The sequence below is a fragment of the Triturus cristatus genome, chromosome 2_1 (genome assembly GCF_964204655.1).
Source record: "Triturus cristatus chromosome 2_1, aTriCri1.1, whole genome shotgun sequence".
Taxonomy (NCBI): domain Eukaryota; kingdom Metazoa; phylum Chordata; class Amphibia; order Caudata; family Salamandridae; genus Triturus; species Triturus cristatus.
In genome coordinates this window covers 345,883,029-345,905,498 of record NC_140581.1, presented here as the reverse complement: position 1 = coordinate 345,905,498, position 22,470 = coordinate 345,883,029, and the positions used below count along the sequence as shown (strand labels likewise).

At 42.7% G+C, this 22,470-nt stretch overlaps 1 protein-coding gene across 2 annotated transcripts in view; it reads right to left on the bottom strand.

Annotated features, from left to right (window-relative positions):
* Positions 1 to 7,729: 7,729 nt before the first annotated feature.
* ITGA1 (integrin subunit alpha 1) overlaps positions 7,730 to 22,470 on the bottom strand; it is an 880,323-nt gene continuing 865,582 nt past the window's right edge. For both annotated transcript variants that reach the window (XM_085631246.1, XM_085631248.1), the window contains exon 30: positions 7,730 to 11,101. In XM_085631246.1, the coding sequence (XP_085487372.1) occupies positions 11,057 to 11,101 (45 nt within the window). In that variant the 3' untranslated portion in view covers positions 7,730 to 11,056. The remainder of the gene's footprint in view (positions 11,102 to 22,470) is intronic.

The window sequence follows — 22,470 nt, the reverse complement described above, 5'->3', positions numbered from 1 at the left end:
GGTATTTCTGGCTACCACTGTACTTTATTGTGAAAAGGAGAGCTCTTTATCGAACTCACATCAACATGTGTGGTGTTTGTCTCAATTAGACAAATATGTCTCTCCTTTATTTGGCAACATTTACATTTCAGGCAAGTAATGTTGGCCAGTGTTAAGACCTGACAGCCTTAGGGTCTTCTCCCAACTTTTTTCCTGCCTCCCTCCTTTTTCGGACCTCGTTTGCTGGTTTAGGACTCCACATACTTTAACAATGTTGACCCGTGCTAAAGTGCTTGTGCTCTCACCTCGCATATATAATTTACTTATGAGTCCCTAGTAGAGTGCACTACATGTGCCCAGGGCTTGTAAATTAAATGCTACTTGTGAACCTGCAGCACTGATTGTGCCTCGCGCTTTAGTAGCCCTTTAACAATGGCTCAATCTTGCCATTGCAGACCCTGTATGTGCAGTTTTCACTAGTCACCCCCTAAGGCAGGCCCCGTAGGGACCACAGGGCAGGGTGCTATGTATCTAAAAGACAGGACGTGCTTTTAAATTTTAAATGTCTAATGTGCTTATACAACCAGAACCCACACATCCTTTTTAGAAAAGGTGTATCTTCACCTTTGGGTGGGTCGGAACTGGCACATCTTCACCTTTGCGTGGATCTTAACCGGAACATCGTCATCAAAGCGTGGAACGGAGCCGGGTCATCGCACTCGCAACCAGTGCATCGCCTTCGGCATAAACGCATCGCCTGCTCCGGGTTGCAGTAGCCGGACATCGCCTTTGAAACCAGTGCTTAACAGTTGGAACTAACGCATCGGAACCATTGCGTGGAGAATCTCTATGTATCGCGCCCACTGCGTGGCCTGTCACCAACGCATCACTTTGTTTGCAACTCTCATCTTCTTCGATGTCGACACAATCCTGGATCAAGGTACTTTGGCTCAGCAGGCCTAAGTGAGTCTCTGTATCCCGCCTGTGCTTACTCGCTGTCAGCCTGAACTTTTGGCTTTGCCCCTATCCAGCACGACAAGATAACCCATTTAAGTACTCACTGCTTCTAAACAATATTTTACATTTATAATTTACGAATTCATATCTAGACTTCTCCTTGTTGGAAATGTGTAATTTTGGTCTTTTGTTATTCATAAAGTTAAGCTCTACTTTTCAAACCTGGTGTGGAGTCTTTTTGTGATGTTTTCACTGTGTTACTCTTTTAAGTGTTGAACAAACACTTTACATATTACCTCTTAAGTTAATCCTGACTTCACTGTGCCAAGTTACTAGAGAGTGAGCACAGGGTACTTTAGGGTGTGTTGTGGCTTACCCCGACTAGGATTGTGGTTCCTGCTTGGAAAGGGTGCATACCTCTGCCAACCATAAAAACAATTTCTAACAACCTGCTAGTCAGAGTGGTTGCCTAGTCAGATGTGGTCAATATAATCTGCATTATATTGCCATGATCAGTTGGTGGTTAGGGGTAGTGAGGGCTAATGGTCTTATCTTAATAACATTTTTAAAAGCAGTATAGATGTTAGTGATGTATTTTGTATACTGCTGGTGATGGGATGAGGCGAATAGTCCAGTTAACATCTGTTGACTACGGTTTGAGAACAGTGTTTGATACCACTGAATAACCATACTATCAGCTACCCACCTTCTAAGCATTCCAGGAGAAGTCCTCTGTATCTGCATAGATAGCTAAGAACAGTTTAGGACTTCTGGTTCAGTGGTGTTGGCAAGTCTTACGGGATGTCTCTTACTGTGGTTTCTGTTCTGTTTTCAGGTCTGAAACCTGAACTTTGGTCATGTAAGATGTTGTTTGACAAAAGGTTTTTGAAGCTTTTGTGACCGCACCCCCTCATACAAGGGAGTCTCAAGATGGACTTGTACGGCTCCAAGGGGATTTGTCAGGATTGCATGCCTTTCAGCGTTAGGGATGATGGCTTGTTGAAGTGATGTTCTTATAACTCTTGTGATATCTGGATCAAGATTTGAAATGTGGGGCCTTATTTATCCGCCCTTTACGCCGCTGTTGTGTCACCTTTTGTGACGCAGCGTGACATAAAATATGCACTACTGTAAGCCCTATTAACAAAGTGATGCATTTAGGCAGATGTGTCACTTTGTAAACCCCTGCCCTACATTATACCTGCATCAGGTATAATGTATGCAGGGTGGGTGTTCCCCCGCAAAAAAGCCTTGTGGTAGTGGCGCAGTGAAATCTATGAGATTTCAGCACGCCCCTTGGCAGATGCCACTGCATCAAATCCCTACACCTGTTATGTTATGTTATATTAAGGGGGACTTATAGAGCGCACGGCTACTCAAAAAGAGTGTCCAGGCGCTAAGAGTAACTGCCTGAAAAAAAAGAGATCACACATGCTTTCCGTCCTATCGTTACCGACTTTATAATTTATTGATGGAACAGCCAGGTCCTAAGGTGGCGTCTGAAGCTAAGAAGTTCAGGGTCACTTTTGAGGGCCAAGGGTAGGGAGTTCCATAACTTGCTAACGATCACCTGAAAGGAACGACCTCCCTTCCTAGTTAGGAAAAATTTTGGCACAACTAGCAGGTGTTGTGTTGAAGATCTTAGCGTCCTCCCTGGACAATAGGGAGCGATTCTCTTTCTGAGATAAGAGGCCCCATTATCGTGAAGAGCTTTGAAAGCAAGGACCAATACCTTGAAATTAATTCTATGTTTTACTTGAAGCCAATGTAATGTTTTAAAGTGGCTGGCCAGATGGGTCCTAGGACCAACCCTCAAAATAGCCCTAGCCGCGGCATTTTGGACCAACTGAAGACGGTTAACAAGGAATTTCTGGATGGCCAGATAGAGGACATTCGCGTAGTCCAGTCTTGAAATAATTAAGGCCTGAACTACTGTCTGTCTATGGGGCAGGGGCAGAAGTGAGAGAACATTTCTCAACATTTTTAGAAGCCTGAAACCTGTGCCCGTCACAGATTTCACCTGTGACTTCATGGAGAGATCCGAGTCTAATAAGACTCCAAGATTTTTCACAGTGGTGAGAGGGCTAGGAGGAGAAGGTTGGTCCTGAGGCCACCAGTTCCTCCACTTATCCCCTGGGGTATGTCCAAAAAACATAATTTCGGTTTTGGCCGAATTGCAGGACAACTGGTTCGGATAGAACCATCCAAAAATGTTGGACAGACATTCATTAATTACACTTTCATTAAAAGGTTCATCCTTTCCATATTTGAACAAGATTTGAGAGTCGTCAGCATATGTTATAATCTTGGCTCCAAATTTTTCAGCAAGAGAAGCCAGGGGGGCCATATAGACATTAAAAAGAGTCGGGCTCAACACAGAGCCCTGGGGTACTCCCACATTAAGTTGGGGAATATCTGCAGAAAAAGGGGGGGACCAAACCGATTGTTGGCGCTCGTTAAGGAAGGAGGAAAACCAGCTGAGAACCGTTCCCCCTAGGCCGCATTCTCTCAATCTCTGGAGGAGACGGTCATGGGGCACGGTATCAAAAGCGGCCGAGAGGTCAAGCAGTATTAAAACTGCTTTTCCTCCTCTGTCAAGAGTATTTTTAATGCTTTCAAAGATTTCTAGCAAAGCTGTCTCAGTGCTATACTCTGCTCTAAAGCCTGATTGACTGGAATGTAGAGCATTTGTGGCTTCTAGATGGTTGGTAATAACTGCATTCACATGTTTTTCCAAAGCTTTTGCAAAAAAAGGAAGCAATGTTATAGGCCTATAATTACTGGTGACGGCTGGGTCGGCAGAAGCTTTTTTTAAGAGAGGAAGTATTTTGCCCTGTTTCCATCTAGCAGGAACTTTGCCGGTGCTAAGTGAAAGATTCATAACATGGTTGGCGACAGGATTCACAACTTCGGCAACAGATGCTATTGTTTTGGCAGGGCACGGGTCAGAAGGTGACCCAGATTTAAGCGCTCTCATAATAGTTAGAGAAGTGTCCAAAGATATCGAAGGGAATTTTACTAGACCACCCGCCTTGGAGCAGCCTATGGGGTCCGAAACATTGGCCAGGTTTTGCCGTGGGGATAAACCAAAAGAGTCCTGAATGGACTTAATCTTATCATAGAAAAATTTAGCAATATTCGTGGTCCATTCAGATGTGGGGTAAAAGGACTTTGAGTAGCAATAGGGGAAACAAAATCTTTCACTGCCTTAAAAAGTTCTTTGCTACAGTTGTTAGCAGAGTCTATTTTTTTAGCTAAAAAGTTTTTCTTCTCATTGCGGACCTTCAGGTAGTGGATTTTGAGAGCCAGCTTGTATATGAGTTTGCTCTGGGGGTCATAGTTTTTCCTCCAAGCGTGCTCAAGACATTTACAGTCTTTATTACTCTTCCTCAGTTCCTCAGAAAACCAAGGAGCCGAGGGACTGTCACGCACGGCCCTATGAACTTTGGGAGGGGCAAGGTGAAGTGTCCTATTGTGGAGCCACTCTTCCAAAGCAGATACTGCGTCTTCAAGAGGACCTTTCACCGGGATGGGGTGATGAATTATTATTTCCGCTAGGGTTTCGGGGGTAATGTTTTTAAAAGATCTGATTACCTTAGATTGATTGGTAGATAAGGACCAGGGCTTATGACGCTCTACATGTATCCAGAAAGAGAGCAAAAAATGGTCAGACCAGGTTAATGATAAAGGATTATCTAATTCAATGTTGTGGGTCGAAAAAATCTGGTCTAAAGTATGACCCCTGTCATGCGTTGGAGTAAACACAATTGGAGGCATACTAAAAATGTTTAATGATTCACATAGCATCTTAACCTCCGGGTCATCATTCTGGTCAAAGTGCAAATTAAAATCGCCTAAAACCATACAATGTTTGTATCTAGCGGCGATGGGGGCAGTAGCCAGACCAATAGATTCTAAGAAACATCCCGCCGGCGGCCTATAAATAGGCATTCCTGCAACAGACTGGTGCGCAGAGATCGAGAGATAGAACCCTAATCCCTCTGCTCCTTCGAGGTCATTTACTGGAATAACAGAGCACCGGAGGGTGTTTATATAAATAATAGCTACCCCCCCACCTCGGCTTCCAGTTCTGTCTTTCCTGATAACTTTGTAGTCTGAAGGTATGGCGTTCGCAAGAGTGGGGTTGGAACCTTCATGGAGCCAAGTTTCAGTAATGCATATAAGATCAGGCTTGTCCTCCATAAGAAGGTCATGCAAAAGAAATTCGTGCTTCTTCACGGATCTAACATTCATAAGGAGAACTTTAAGTTTTTCTTTGGCAGTATTGTTCACTGGAAGTTGAATGCTGGGGGAAGATTCATTCCCCCCATCAGTCGTGTATTGAGCGCTTAGAGGTGCTGCCTCCCAATTGCAGACGCTACAGCACAATATGTCCGAAGTCATGGCTAAATTGAAGGGGGTACAGCCGCAAGTTGGCATTCTAATCTTAATCATGGAACACTTACTGTATTTCCGCCTATTCGCATTCCCATCCATGACGGTTTCAGCAGCAGATACAGAGATCCGTGCACCGAACGCCGAAGGGATGCGGACGGGCGCAGACGGGCTTGCCTGCTTCAAGCAGGAGCAAGGAGTGACTCAGGCCCTTTCACATGCAGCTTGCCCCCATGTGAAAGTACACATTGCTGAAGTTGCATCTGTTTTCAGACACACTCCAGCAATGCGCCAATTTTGCACCCACAGATACGTCAAGAATACTGACCTATCTAAGGGGCATATTATCAAGAAACGGCGTTAAAATTATCGCCTCTTTAGCGGCAGGAAACCGCCGCTAAAGCAGCGATAATGGGCTTGATAATATGCCCTTGAGAATTCCCATAGAAGCCCATGTTCTGATGTCAACATGAGATTCTATTGGAATTCTCTGCGGCATATTATCAAGCCCATTATCGCTGCTTTATGCCGCTAAAGCAGTGATAATTTTAAGGCCGTGCTTGATAATATGCCCCTAAATCCTTGTGATATGGAGTGCCGTACAGTGAATATGGCGCATTCATAGTGTTGCAAGGATGGCACTAGGAGAGGTTTTGCATCGCTGGTTTCCCCCAGCGATGCAACACTTTTCATAAATGAGGCCTGTGGTATTATTTATGACTGCAAGAAAGGCTTACCTTGGATGTTGGAGGCTTTGTGACCAATACGTTCAGCGCTTGCTCAAGAATTACAATTGTGAAATTGGGAGGCAAGATTGAATGATGGGCAATTTCACTGGAGAGAGTTATCTCTGAGTTATCTTGCGCGTTTGACTGAATCTCTATTTGGGTGCGAAGAAACTTTGCTTATCATATTACACATTGTTCGGAATGCGGCAGCGTGGCTGCTTTACCATCAACCTAAACACTCCTCGGTTTCTCACCATGTTTGCGATCTCCATTGGCTCCCAATTGGTAATCGTGTCCAGTTTAATGCACTGTGCTATATGTACAAAGCCATGTCTAATTCTGGACCGTAACTTAGGTCACTGCTGTTGCCTTCCTAATCAGACTCTCTGAACCATGCAGCCTCGAGATCTGGCTCATGGGCCTGTACCATACTGCCCTCTAGCACCGCAGCCCGGGGAAGACCTATTGTAGTGTATTTAAACTTTGTGCGCTAGGACACTTACGTTTCTGGGAGGACTTTACAAGAGATTGCGTAACTGGCTGGGAGGTGGTAAGGTGTGGGTATTAAACATTATGATGTAATGAGTGTGCAATGTGTGATCGTATACTGAGAAATAAAGACGTCTCTTACAGAGTTCCATGTGTGGCATGCTCATTTGCATACACCCGGGCTGGAGAGGATTCTACACCTACCACCATACTTTTGAACCAACTGCTACCATTTCAGTGCTATATTAGCCAGCTAGTTACAGTAAGTTAGAAAAATTGTGATCACCAGACTTTCTGTGTGCAGGTTACAATGCTAGCAGGGTTGACCTCGTTTCGTCCATCCAAGTCCACAGATTTTTAATTCATTTCGAAAATAAGAGTAACCTATTTATTCACTATGTGACAGATCCAATCCTGGATTTTGTTTGTTTCATCCTGAATATTTAGAAGTGTAGCAAAATATTTGTTGAATATTCCTACTGCCTGCAAGTAAGTCTTTCTATTACTTACTTACCTTCTTCATTGACTTATTTTTGTATTAATACAATGTTTTCTATATATTTTGTCTCACATGCCTCAATTACCTCCTTCCACTTTACAGAATACACATCGTAGCCACTTAATCCCACACTCTCAATCTGCAAATAGATATACAAGCCACAACTTCAATAATAAGGGACCTGCTGATGTCAGTTCAAGCTGCTCACCCACACTTGCAAGGCGCTACACAACGAAGGACCGGCATACCTCAGCAGTCAAATGAATTTCCACCAACCTACCAGGAAACTCCGCTCTGAATTCCTCTCCCTAGCAGCCACTCGGCGCATCTGCCGGACGAACAGAGAAGGCGGCTCCTTCTCCCACCTGGCAGCGAAGACCTGGAACAACCTCCCCTTGCACCTCAGAGCCTCACCATCGCTACAATAGTATCGGGAAGGACCTTACTACCTGGATGTTCAACCAATAGGATATCAGACAGTATGGGCATGATGCCCCAGCGCCTCGAGGTCCTCACGGGTGACGCAGACACGCTTTACAAAACCTGATTGATGAATTGTAGAGTAAAAGGTTCACTTTCTGCTGGCGTTTCAGATCTATAATAAAATTAACTGAATCCGACTGCAGCGAAGGGTAACAAAATCAGACAAATTCTGATTCAAGTTAAGTACACGGAGACCTGATGCATATCTTGTCTTCATTTTTATTTTTTTTACAGGCTTCAGATGTACAGGTGCAAAGAGCTGCGCTCGTTATTATAAAAATACAACACTGTAAAAAACATCATATGATCCTAAAATATATGTACAAAAGGCCTAATGAGTCTTGCAATGCACGCATATATTACAGTATTTTAATTTATCTGATAATGGTTGCCCTTGCCTGAATGTGCAAATTCTTTAAAATAAATTTTTTCTAAAATCGTCAACAAAATATGTTTTTGTAAGAAAATTCTTGACTTAAAACTTTAAAGCGCTAAGAAAAGTTGCAAAGTGTCGGAAAGAAAAATCTTTGCATATTTGCACACCCCTAGTTGTTCCTCTGAGGCTCTTATGCCTTTCACAATTTAAGCGTTTTCAAGTAAAAATGTTATGCATGCTGTGCGGTGATATAAAATGAACATAAAGAATGAGATAAAAATAGCCCTTGCATTTGCACCTTATGCAATTTCTGTACAGTGCAACAGACACTAATGGTCTGATTACTAGTACGAGGCTAAATTCGGATCCTGCACAAGAAGGAGATTGCATAGGGACTGGTATTATGGGTAACACAGTAATTTCCACTTCCCCACAGTCTTCTGAATTTCAGCAGTGTAACCTGTCAAAATTTACCACAAAAAACTGGGTCAACATTTTTGATCCATGTGAGAATAGGTGTGGCAAGCACCAATTTCTGCATGTACTTCCCCATTTTCCATGGGTCACTATTAAACATGAGGGGGCTTATTTACAAGCCCCTTGCACCACTTTTGCCTCATTTTTAACATGGGAAAAATCACACAAAAGTGGCGCAAGGGGCTTGTAAATAAGCCCGAGGTATTTATTGTACCCAGTAAATACCGCTCCCTGTAATATGTTATGGGGTTATCTATCACTTTTATGGCAAAGCGGTTTTTAAATCGAAAAATACAAAGCTATTAGCATTCTTACGGTGCTAACACAAAAGAACCTATGAAAGTATTAAAAGACATATTTACAAATTGACATTCACTATGAAATCAAAATTGTTATATCTTGCTATTTCGATTGATTTCATGCACTCTGCATTGCCTTGAATATCTCCTAGACATACTTTTTTGCACCTATATTTTTTTTATTTCACATAAGGATCCATGTGTATAATTCTTTTGTTCTCTTTATCTGTCCAGCGATGGAGAAAAATATATTTTCAGAACATTCTCCCATGTACAGCAAAAACAAGATAATTGATGCAAAAGTATGCATGACAAAATTAGGGGGTCATTATGATGGCGGCAGGCCTGCCACTGCCAACCATGCGGTGGCGGGCCTTCCGCCATCGGACCGCGATTTTCCCCCTCCAAATGAGGATGGCGGGGGGAATCCGACCACAACCGTGGTGGGCGCAAAGACCACCCGCCAAGGATCCGCCACAGGCAATTGGTCCGATTGCCTGGCGGACAGTCAGCATCCGTAAAATGGTGGCAGTGCCTAGCAGGCACCATCCGCCAAATTACAATGCTGCATCCGCGCCAGCCGGTGTATGGCAGTGAAACCGCCATTCACAGGCTGGCTGGGATTGTATTTGGGGGCCCATTGTGGGTCCCCCTGGGGTGGGGGGGTCTTGGGTGCCCTGGGGGGTACCATGTAGCCCCCTACATGTCCCTGCACTAACTGCCTGCCAGGGAAATGCACAGCTTGGCACTTTAACATTGCGGCGGGTGCTGCAGCCAGTAGCATCCGCCGCAATGTCAGAGATACATGATGCGGTGGTGGTCACATCGTAATCTCATGTGCAGGAGCGCCACCTTACAGGTGGCTGGGCCCAAGCCCTGCAACGATGGCGGTCAGAAGAAAGTCCAACCGCCATCTAAATGACCCCCTTTTTATGCTCCTTTTAGCAATTTGCATTGGGAATAGTATAACATAGTTTGTCTTGTGAAACTATCATGTATCTGAAATGAGTCCAGGGAAATAATATCTCATGTTAGTTTAGTAAAGCTGTGCAGAAAAATCAATAAGTATTTTATGTGCTGGCAATATAAACATTCAATATAAATATACAGTGACTCATACCGATGCAGCAAAACACTGGTGTTAGCTGGTCGATCCAGATTGAATTAACAACACGGAGGTAAAGTGCATTGCACTAAATAAAGCACAAAGGGTGTCCAGAAGTAGAATGTATTTTACCACAGAAAAGCACAGACTCAAACCCTGATAACTCGCAACTGCAAGCAACTCCTAAATACGTTTCCCTTAAAAGTGTATGAGCGATTGTGTCCTAAATTGTAAGTGGAAATATACTTTAGCTTTCAGAATGTGAATTTAATGAAAAACGTGTATAAAAACTACAGGAGGAAGAAATGTGGTTGTTCTAAATTAGAGTGACACAGTGCTGACTACCTGCGGAGATTGACAGGACATCGGGAATATGCACCGCTGCTGTAACATGTAATCGACAGACATGTACATGATACACGGCGAACTGTGCATTCTGAGTGGATGTGCATGTGGGTGCTGCGAATTCCTTCGCATAAGGCATACAATCAGTTCCACATAATCTGCCCGAATGTGCAAACAAAATCTACATTTGCATTATCAATGTATTCTTATCCTGTGGCGCAGAACCCACAAATGTCCACTACCATAGGTCATACGTCATTAAGCATTACAGGTGTTCGCACACACAACAGAGTGTGCAACACTTGCATTGTGCATAAAAGCTACACTGATCTACATCTCTGAGCAATTGAATTCATATTGGAATCTCTGCCTTGTTTGCAGTCTCATGTTAGATCTCATATGTGTTATGTCTCTGCAATATACCCATTGCTGAGACAACTTTATCTACTTTTGCACTTATCATTTTTTAAATTGTTCTAAATGTTATTATTACTTGTTTTTTTCTCAATCTTGTGGCACACACACTATATCATACTGCTGACAAGCGAGTCACAGAAGTGTAATAACATGAAAAAAAAAAACATTTGCTCTCCTTTATCTCTTTTTCTAGTAATGTATAAATACCCGGGAAGTAATAACTAAGGCATTCCTACATCCAACACATTTCAGCACCCACAATGTTTCAGAGTGATGTGCTCAACACAAATGAGCAGTATCTTCAAAAGAATTCTGCCATGAGAGACTTGAACATCTGGAACCATAGGTTCCGCCGCTGCAAAATTCTGCATTTGATTTAATGCATAGATTTGTCCCTGACGGAATTGCACATATGTTATCAGGTGTGTGGAAATTGTCATCTGTCTGTAACTTGCTTTGAAGAAAGTTAATCATCTCATTATTTCTTGACTTCTATGATGTCCAAATTTATTCTTCCATCTTCTCCTGTAAAGGCCTTTTGAAAAATCCAGCCTGGTACAAAGAAAAAATACAAAGGATTAGTGTTTCAATTACACAAGATTTAGATCATTTTTTTATGTGCTGGGATGCACTTAGAAATTAATTGAAATATTTATTATATACAATTGTGCCAGTATATATTCATAGGAGTTCATGAATGTAATTGCTTCTTAACAAGTGCTGCATTAAAATGATACCATCCATGCTCTCAATAGAGATTGGTGAAATTATAACATTTAGTCACTTTCAAATTTTCAAAGTTGAAGTAGAATCAAACATTTTTCGGTTTGTGAATTCACAAAACAAAATGTGAAAAAACAGGATTAGGTCAGCAAAAAATAGTTTCAGTGGTAAGTGGCAGTGATAACTAAATACACTGCAATGCATTGTTATTAACAATACTAACATGGTAAAACTCTTAAAAACGGTAAGATCTATTAAAGGCATTTCAGTTTCTTACTCATTACCTATGTCTGGCTAACCAAAAGTAAAGTTTTATGAGAAGATTCGGGTGGATTAAACTGATTGACAGTGGTGTTTCTTGTTTGGATTGCTATGGATGTAATGTATGACACTACGTAGTGTGTACTGTTTTGCTAATGAAAGTCATATTACCGTCTTTGTATTTTCCCCTTTTTCAGTTTCTCACAACTCTGCACAACTCTTTCCATTCTCTTTTTCTGCTTATGATTGAATTAATATTAAATTGGAGATTTTACATTTGTTCTAGCATACATGAGAAGATATCATATGCTAAATTAATATGAAAATTGACGAAGACATATTCACATTTGATGTGAGTCTTTTGTTACATATTTGGGTAATTGTGAGGTGAGTCTTGTGATGCATAGTTGGGTAACTTGTTACCGATTTCATTTTTTTGAAAAATGTAGTTCAATATAAAATAGAAGTATTTTAAACAAATATTTTCATTTTGTCAAACTCAAGAATAAATGTGATTATTTGTTTCTTCACACAATAGGGCAGTTTTGACAAAAAAAAATACAACAAAAATGTTAATTTGCTAAATTGTATTCCTCTAATTTCATTGTGTATTTTGGAGTAAATGTTTACAGGATTTCACACATTTTTTAACATAGACAGAATTTAAATTTCAGTGTGCACAATTGTATGTTATTGGGACTTGTAAGGCACGCTCATCACACAAGCATATGTCCAGGAGCTTATCTGATTAGCCTGAGAAGAGCTTAGTTGAAAAGTCAGGTTTTAAGTTTTCTACCATATTTTAGGAGGTAGTTGGCTGACCTGATGGGGGGATGGGCCCATTCTAGGTCCTGAGGGAGATATGGGATTAGGCGTGTCCACCCATATTGTCAAACCGGATGCAGGGGATGTGGGCAAGGTGAAGTCCAGCATTTCTGATGGTGTCCAGTTAGGATGTGGAAGTGGATGCTGTCGTTGAGGTAGGCAGTGCCTAGGTTGTGCAGTGCATTGTGGGTAATGGTGAGGAGTGTGAAGGTGGTGCGTTTCTGGATCAAAATCCAGTGTAGGTCTCTGAGGTGTTTGGAAATGTGAGATCGGGGAGGGAAGTTGAGTTTGAGTCTGGCAGCTGCGTTTTGAACTATTTAGAGTTTGTTGGTGAGCTTGGGGGAGATCCCTAAATAGAGGACATTGCCATGGTGAAATCTGCTGGTGATGAGGGCTTGGGTTATCATCCTGCGGGTGTCCAGTGAGAGCCATTTGAATGGTATTTTTAGCATGATCGCGATGGTGAATCGTAGGGTTTGGCAATATCCATGAAGGTGATTTCTGTCCGGCATGTCAACTGGCGGTCTGGCAAGATGCAGCCCACTGAGCCGTGGAGGTCGAGGGATGCAGAATCCGGTTAGAAGCCGTATGGTAGATGGTCTTGACAATCACAAACTGCATATTTAATGTACTCATATAAAGATGTTTATCTTTTAGCAGATGGGATGATGCACATAAGGAAGTGTACACAGATATCAGTAGGTTACCCTTTTGTGTTCCATTAAGGTACTCGTAGGATGCACTGTGAAGGGATCAAACTATTTGCCTCATCTAACAATCTTAAAATATATAAGAACTTTTTCTGAACTAAAACAGTCACACTCTGTCACTTGGTGAATTGTTGGTGTGAAATCACACAGAGGACATGATATATGCTTGATTTGATTTTACCATTTGCAAAGCTCTTGGTTACACCGTTGGTGTGTCCCTGCGCTAGTATAAGGACTTCAGCGAGAGAGCAGAAATTGAAACTGTGCTTGGGCTAGAGATAACCTGATCATAGATAAGGATCTAGGTATTCCTTTTTAGGTCTCGCTGAGCCCAGCACATGCGCTAGCTCGGAGACATTTTGTATGTGAGCTTTTCAAAGTGCTGCTGGCTGGCCTAACGCTTGCGTTCACGCGACCGAGCACGCGCGCAGTCGGCCGCCAGCAGCACTTTGAAAACTCGTGCGTCATCGCGATCACTTTCGCTTTCAGATCGATCACGATCGCGATGACGCACGCGCGCACACAACTCCCGCTTCTCCCCCTCCCCACCACAGATCACGTCTTGCGGCAGCTCGCGCGCGGCCAACGCTTGTGTTTCTCTTTTATCCGGTCAAGCACTCAGGGACCTTTAACTATGTCTCCGCAGCCAGCTGGCGTTCACTACTGAACTCTTGTGATTTTGAACCAATGAATCAGTGAGAGGTCAGCACCTCCCGCACCAAGAGTAAACCAGTCGAGCCACTTTATGGACGACATTCTTTTTTTAACTTAAAACCACTAAACGCCGGCAGCCCCTTTCCCCCTCCGCCCTTTGCAGTCTCACGCATTGTCTTAATTTTTCTTGCCCCGTCTGTCCACCACAGCTTCCGTCGGGAGTCAGGACAGGAGGCCGAGGGTTCTTGCAGCTGCAGAGCCGTTTCTGGAGGTGCCCGGGTCCGCCATGGAGCCTGCGTCCCCCTCGCCCCCCCGCTGGTTCAGAGCTCTGCGAAGGTAACTTGTGTACGGGTCCTTCTCGAAGCTGAATGCTTGGGATTTCAATACCTCTTTTACAGTTCGTGATATTTTTAGTTGCACTTTAGTTAAAGCTCTATATAGAGCTTACTACTTGCGCTTCAACGCCTCAACAGCGGCAGTAAGCGCTATAAAATACAATTGCAAATAATGCGCTGCATGCATGGTAGGTACACCTTTGTTGTATCTGGAGGTGACTCTTTACTCAGACAAAACTCGATCACTTTTCTCTTAAACACAACTTGATTTATTTATTTCTGAGTTTTATAGTGTAGTTCTTGTATTTTGTGTGGTTCCTTCGGCGCTCAAAATGAGGAACACAGCAGTGTTCAATAAATAACAAGCATTTGCAATGCAATAGGTCTCGCATTTACGTGAGTTTGAGCTATTGACATTGCAAATGACAATGCCTTTTATTTTTGTTTTTTGAACATAAATAAAAGGCATTGTCATTTACAATACCAATGGCTTAGACTCGTATAAATGCGAGACCTATTGCATTGCAAATGCTTGTTAGAGATGGGAACAGTCAGGTCTTTAAACCCTTGCGAAAGGTACTTTCACAAGGCTTGGTTCTCAAAGTCACTGCCACGGTATTTCACCTTATGGCTGCAAGATAGGCAAAACATTGCGCTCCCATCCTGACTTTTGGAATTCTTGACACCATGACTAAATAGGCTACTGTAGATCTTAAATTATGTGCCGGTATATAAGAGGTTATAATTGAGCAAAGATAGCTCGGGCCCTTATTCCACAGAATTTTGTGGCAGTAGCACATAGCATTAAAAATAATCCTCATCTCAAAGCAAAAGCCTTCAGGGGAGATGCTTTTCTTGGGAGGTTAAAGACTAGGAGTGCAGCAGCATTTTAAATCGATTGAAGCTTGGTTAGACCTTTTTTAGACACTCCCAGATAGAGGATATTACCATAGTCTATCTGAGATGTAACCAAGGCGTAGTTTTTCTGGCGGCAATTGGTAATAGATCTAGGAGCTTCCTTAGGACTTTGAGAGTCCCGAAGCATTTCCCAACTACCTTCCTGATTTGGCTCTCAAACGTGAGTTTGGAATAAAGCCAAACCCCCAGATTTTTTATTTCTGCTTTTGGGACAGGGGTGTGACCCAAAGTCCTCAGGCCACCATGCCGTGGACCATATAGAGGAGGCTTTCTTGACTATCATTATTTCAGTTTTGTTGCCATTTGATTTTAGGCAGTGGTTAGACATCCATTAGACTAGCTCCTCTAAGCATATGCCGGGTCTGGTGGCTCAGTGGACTAATGCGTCTGCTGCAGGGGCCTGTGTTCGACCTCATGGTCACAGGTTCAAATCCCGGTGGGTCCACTCAGCCTTTCATCCATCTGAGGTCGATAAAATGAGTACCATTGAGTTGGGTAACAATAAAACATCTGTTATTCAGCGCCAAGATACCCGTAGTGGTGAACGTGCGCTTTACAAATACACATGTTATGTTATGTTATAAGCATAGAGAGAACTGAGTTGTAGCCTTCACCGAGTCCAGAGATAGTGTAACAATAAGTTGCGTATCGTCAGCATATGATACGATTGTTACACTATGTTTTTCCACTAATTTTGGGGGGGGGACCAATATAGAGATTAAATAAAGTAGGACTCAATATGGAGCCTTATGGGACCCCTTGCGTAAGCGAAATACTCTCTGACATGTACGGGTGCTGGGTAACTTGAAAGCTCTGTGATGTAAGGAAAGAAGTCATCCAGCAAAGAGCTAATCTCCTAACCCCGCAGTTGCTTAATCTATCAAGAAGTACGTTATGTGATACTGTGTCAAACACTGCGCTAAGGTCCAATAGGACCAGCGCAGCAGTTTGTCCTTCTTCTTCAAATTTCCTTAGAGTTTTAGTTGCAAGGAGTAGGGCTGACTCTGTGGAGTGGTAGGCTCGTAAACCAGATTGTTAAGGATGAAACAAATCATTCAGATTAATATGATTTACAACTTGCTTGTTCGCCACTTTCTCTGCAATTTTTGCGAAGAACAATAGCAATGAGATAGGACGCTATTTTTCTAGCAGTATTGGATCCTCTGAAGTTTTTTTCTGTTTAGGAAGTAATATCGCTTGCTTCAATTTTTTCACCTAAGCTGAAAGACCAGGCTATCATTTGTGACCATAGGGAAGAATGATGGTCGTTCCTTGCATTATCATTTTAGGTGGAGCTGGATCAAGAGGAGATCCTGATTTGATATTCATGACCATGCCCTCCAGATCTTCCATTGCCGGCATCCTAAATTCATAGAATGTGTTTCCCCCAAATGTGTCCTCAGGAGAAATGTCAGGTTTTTTACGGCTACATGCTTCTGACGGGAAGGTGTTGTCGATTTTTGACACTTTAGACACAAAAAAGTTGGCAATTTTGTTGCAATTCTCAGGAGAAGTTAATGCAGGGGCCAATGTGCATTCAAGTGAGGACAGAGATTTCAGAATGGAAAAGAGTTCTTTAGAGGAATTATTAGCACTTTCTATTTTTTCAGTATAGAAGTCCCAGCATTTTTTCCTAATCAGTGCGTGATATTGTTTGAGCTCATTTTTTGTAGTTGCCCCTGCTAATAGAACAGTAGTCCTGTCTCCACCTACGTTCTAGGTGTTTACTTTTTTTTAGCCTTAATTAGGGTGTCGTTAAACCAGGGTGCCAAGATCCTCATCCTTTGTGTATTCTGGTCCATGGTGCTATTACATCTAGTGCTTTTGCTATCCAGTTTTCAACATCCCTGTGTGCTTTATCAATATCCTCCTCTAATTTGGGACCAGTGTTCAAGAAAGTCAGATAGAAGATTTCAGAATTGAACCTAGCCCACTTACTATGAGTAATTAGCTGACTAGACTTAGTAGGGAGAGGCCTACGGAATGGCACCGAAAAGGGGACAAGACGGTGGTTTGACTAGGGAACTATTAACGGGGCATCCACCTCAATCCTGGGGAAATTGGCAAATATCGGGTCTAAAATATATCCCAATTGATGAGTTGAGGTGCTCACTTTTTGCATCAGGTTCATGGTTCTAAGTTCCTTACAGAGATATTGTGCTTCCAAATTGGAATTATTATCAAAGTGCAAATTAAGATCAACTAAGATTAACAAATTTTAACACTCTTAGTAATAATGAAATCAATCTCTACCTTCCAAAAGCTACTCTGGAGTGTTTAAGTGCACATTTGTAGGCTAACATATATAAATATAAGTGTTAAAATAAACACATCCCTCATTTGTTCATTCTTCTTAGCCATCTGTGGATGCAAATTTAAATTTAAATTTATCCGCAGCAAATGCAAATGCAGAGTTGTAATACTTGTACTAGATGTAACACAACCCTCAGCAAAATACTTTAATGGACTTTGATTTGACTTGTAAATGTCCAGATTGCCATTTTGAATACATTTAGCCTTACATTCGGACTGCTTCTAAATGCCCCTAAATTTCACAGATAATGGAAATGAGGCACAGTGAGATAGCTCCGGCCTGCAAAAATTGCTCTATTGGGGACAGCGAGCAACTCTCTAATCTGTGTAATAGAGACCAATCATTTTAGGCGAAGGATACATTTTTCTGGGCCATGCCATAGGTTATGGTAGTTACACTGTGCCCGTAAATGGAGTAGAATGATTTTATATGACCATATGGAATTAGCATGCACATTGATTGGTGACACGAATTCCAGCTACTGATGTGTGTGTATGTGTATATATATATTTTTTTTTTCACTGAAAAACATAGGTTTCAGGGACGTTATAGTTAGTTGGAAAACAGAGAAATTTGGCAGTTATAGTTAGTTGAGCTAACTATTACTCACGCCCCCGCAATGCACTGCTGATGATGTCACATATTACATCATTCATGACATGGTCAGTGACATCACTGATGACACCATCCAGTAACTGTGTGTTTCTGTAAAGTTTAAATATGTTTTATATATATATATATATATATATTATCTACTGGCGGTCGCCAGTAGATAGTTATAGTTAGGACCGTGTTTCCATAGGAAATACGCAACATTCTATTTGGAATAACTTTGGCGCCGGTTGACGAATCCTCGCGATATTTTCAAAATAGGTGGGGCACTCCGCTCTGCTCCGCTCCGCTCCTACCCTGAAAGTCTCGGGGGGATTCGTCAAGCGGGGGCTGAGAAAAAAGGGGGGTCCCAAAACGCGTTTTCCCCATGCAATTTTCCATAGGGACCTTTAGTCCAAGGTACAGCCCGAACGGCTGAACTGAATTACTTGAAATTTGGCAGAGAGGTAGTCCTCAGGTCAGAGATGTGCCTTTTGCAGGTCTGGTGACAATCTGTTCAGTAGTTCCTGAGAAAATCAAAAGTAAAATCATATATATATGTGGGCGGAGCCTAACCACACATCTCATCCTGAGATCTGATTGGCTGCCAGCACTTCATCCAAGAAGTATTGGCAGCCATCTTGGGACCAATATACATGATAGCACCTCATTAAAAAGCATTGCAGTTAATAGAAGGTTTTAAGACTTTAGTTACATTATAAATCATTTGTTGATGGTACCATACTCATATTAGGAATTGTGGTATGTTCTAAGGTGATTTCACCATGTGAAAAAGCCTTCTTCTGGGATATCATGATTGAGAGAAAAATATTTTCTCATGCTTTTCCCACAGAGGTTTGGAAGGTGATCTATAAGCTAAACTGAGAGCTTATTTTCTGTAAATTCACATTATCTTCCTCAATCATGTGAGAATGAAGTCTGACATTCTCAGTAAAACATGTACATCCAACAAGGGCAGAGACTGTCAGTTGATTCCTTTGTGTTCTACTGCAGCTTCCCAGAGTGTTCCAAAGAACAACTAGAGCGCTAACAGTCCTACTTATGATAAACGTATGGCACACCTGAAGCCATCTTGCTTGGATTAAAGTGGTAACTCTTAAAACATTTAATTTAAAAAGGAACAAAATGAGGGGGTTCATTTTTCCATAAAAAGAATGATTAGTGCTGCAGAAAGAAAAATTAGGGCACATTTTGAGTGACTTCTCAAATCCTCTTCTATTTCATTAAAAAATTCTGACATGCAGACTGAAACATGCACTTTCAATACCAGCAGCAGTTTTCCCTGGTGAGCAGTAGCTTTACTACAGTGATCTAATGAGCAAAAAGAGTGCTAACATTCTGAATTTATGGCAAATGTGTGACACATCTGAATGCCTTTGGAATCAAAGTAAAAAACTGAAAGTATTTCCTACTGAGGAGACTGCAGTAAATGAGGAAATTAGGAAACTTCATAACAAATAAGTCTGCCAAGATGGCCACCAGAGACAAAAGAGCCCAAATGTAGCCCAAATATCACCCAGATGTAGCCCAAGTATAGCCCAATGACAGAATGTCCCAGAGTGTTCTTAAAAACAACTAGAGCGCTTACTGTCTTCATTATGACAAAAGTATGGCACACCTGAAGCCATCTGGATTGGAATAAACTGGTAACACTTAAAACATTTAATTTAAAAAGGAACACAATGAGGGGGTTCATTTTGCCATAGAAATTATGATTAATGCTGAAGAAAGAAAATGAGGGCACATTTTGAGTGACTTCTCAAATCCTCTTCTATTTCATTAAAAAATTCTGACATGCAGACTGAAACATGCACTTTTAATACCAGGAGCAGACTTCCATGGTGAACAGTAGTTTTACTACAGTGATCTAATGAGCAACTAGAGTGCTAACATTCAGAATTTATGGCAAATGTGTGACATATCTGAATACCTTCATGATGGAATCAAAGTAACAAAATGAAAGCATTTCCTACTGAGGAGACTGCAGTACATGAGGAAATTAGGAAACTTCATAACAAATAAATCTCCCAAGATGGCCACCGGAGACAAAAGAGCCCAAATGTAGCCCAAAATCACCCAGATGTAGCCCAAATATAGCCCAATGACAGAAGTGTGCAAAACACTTATTATTTTGTGTTTTTGCAGTGTTATATAGTGCAGACTTGTTAGGTAGTGGAGTGCTTTACATGAGCATTGGTTACATCACACAAGAACAAATTCATTTTGGTTGTAGACATGGGGAGACTAAGTGATTTGACCAGAATCACAGAATGTCGAGCTGAAGCAGAAACTCCAACCTGGTTCCCCAGTTGCAAAGTCTGCAGTTCTGGAAGTAACACCACATCCTCTCCCCTAAGTGCAACATTTAATCAAGTGGTCAACTGGATAAAAAAACATAAAGGTAACAAATAATTTAAAAGTGCTTTCTCGCTATTTGAAAACTCAGAAAATATGTCCTTATTTTAGTCTTTTAGAGCACTAACCATAATTTTGATGCCAATAAGACCCTCTCATATATGTAATTTCTAAAGGAAATGCTCTAGGTATTACAGTTTTGATTACATCAAGATGACGTCAGGCGTTCCACACTTTTGTAATAAATATAGAATGTTAGCAATCTAGTTTTTCATTAGGATACTGTTGAGAGGCTGAGGCCAGGGGCACGGACTCTGAAAATTGAAGGCAGGTAGAAGGGTGCAAAGGCAACAATTTAACCACACTGAGCAGGCAGGAAGGGCCGTGGCAGCACAACAGACTATGGAGGGCAGTGGAAAGGGGGGCAGGGGCAACAAACCAACGATACAGGACTTGCAAGAGAGGCTTTGGCAATGTGATAGACCATTGTGGGCAGAAGGAAGAGGCAATGGTAGTACAACCATACATGCCAACAGACCCGATTCAGCCAGGAAACGTCCAATGTTTTTAAGCTCAAATTGGCTTTATTTTATCTGTCTCCTGTCTACAATCTCCTCTTTTTCAATGTAACTCAAAGGGGAAAATCAAAACCCCAGTTTTTTTTCAAAATCTCCCTCTTACCAAGTTCAAAATGTTCGCAAGTATGTTACATTGGATCATGGAAGGAAATGGGGTAGGGACATGGACTTGGATAACAGAGGACAGGAGGGACATGGAGAGGTGCACCAAACTGACCCTGCAGGGCAGGCATCAGGGTTTGCAGCAGCACAATACACCACACAGGGCATGCGGGACGGGAGTGCAGCACAACAATCCATAGAAAGCAAGAGGGAGGGGACAGGACCATGCACATGGACAACAGAGAACAGAGGGGCAAGAGGCAGGACCATAATGGACAGACAGGAGAGAAAGCTGCAGCATAACAGACCATAAAGGGCAGGAGGGATGGATCAGGGGCATTACAATGGAACAGACAAGCCAGGAGGGAGTGAGTAGGGGTCTGCACATGAAAACAGAGGGCTGGGGGCAAGGGGGCAGGGCAGGAGCAGCAAGATAGCCATGGAGGTCAGGCAGGATGGGCACTAGAAGCAAGACACACCATGAAGAGCAGCAGTGAGACTGTGATGGCATACACACAGACCATGGAGGGAAGGTGGGAGGGGTTCAGGGGCAGCTAACTGACCACACAGGAAAGGTGGGAGGGGCCATGGCAGCACAGAAGACCATGCATGGCAAGTGGGAGGGTTAGTGGTAGCACAATGGCTATGATGGGCAAGAAGGAGGGTGCAGGGGCATGCACAAAGGACGATGGAGGATAGAAGGGAGGGTCAGGACCTGTGCACAGACAAGAAAGCTCAGGGGAAGGGGCCTCACAACAGACCGCACAGGGCAGGCAGGAGGAGCAGTTGCAGCACAACAGACCAGGGAGGGCAGAAGGGTGTGGCAGTACAATGGACCAAGTAGGACAGGAGGAAGAGGATAGGGGCATGGCATGTGGACAGGCAGGGTGGAGGTGGCAGGGACAGGTTACAGTCATCTGACAATGCTAGGCAGGTGGGAGGGGAGTGGCAGCTCAACAGAACACTCAGAGTAGATAGGAGTGGCAGGTCCATGGAACATGGTGGGCAAAAAGGATGGAGCAGGGGCATGCACAAAGACATCGGAGGGCAGGGGGAAGGAGAATAGGGGCAGCAAGCTAAGCACAGAGTTTAAGCAGGAGGTCAATGATGGGACATAGAATTGGGCAATGGAGGGCAGGAGGAGTGGACTGGTACATCATACTAAATTGAGGGCAGTGGCAGCACATCAGACCATGCATGGCAGGAGGGAGGAGGCTAGTCCATGGATTCACACAACAGAGGATAGGGAGGAGGGGGATGGGGCAGCAAGCTAACTGTTCAGAGAAGGCGGGTATTAGGAACTTTATTGTTTTTAAAACGTGTGTCTGTGCGAACTACTTAAAATATGAACAAGTATGCAGCATAATCTCACTTTTATTCAGGAAGAAGAGGACGTTTGTGACTGTGACTCCGGGCTCACTTGGCAGAAACACCCCCTGACCCTCCCCTCCCTATCGCAAAATGTAATGCCCATGAAAAGGGTAGGTGAACACAGTGTTATATAGAACATAGTCCTGAGAGCACGATTGAAAAT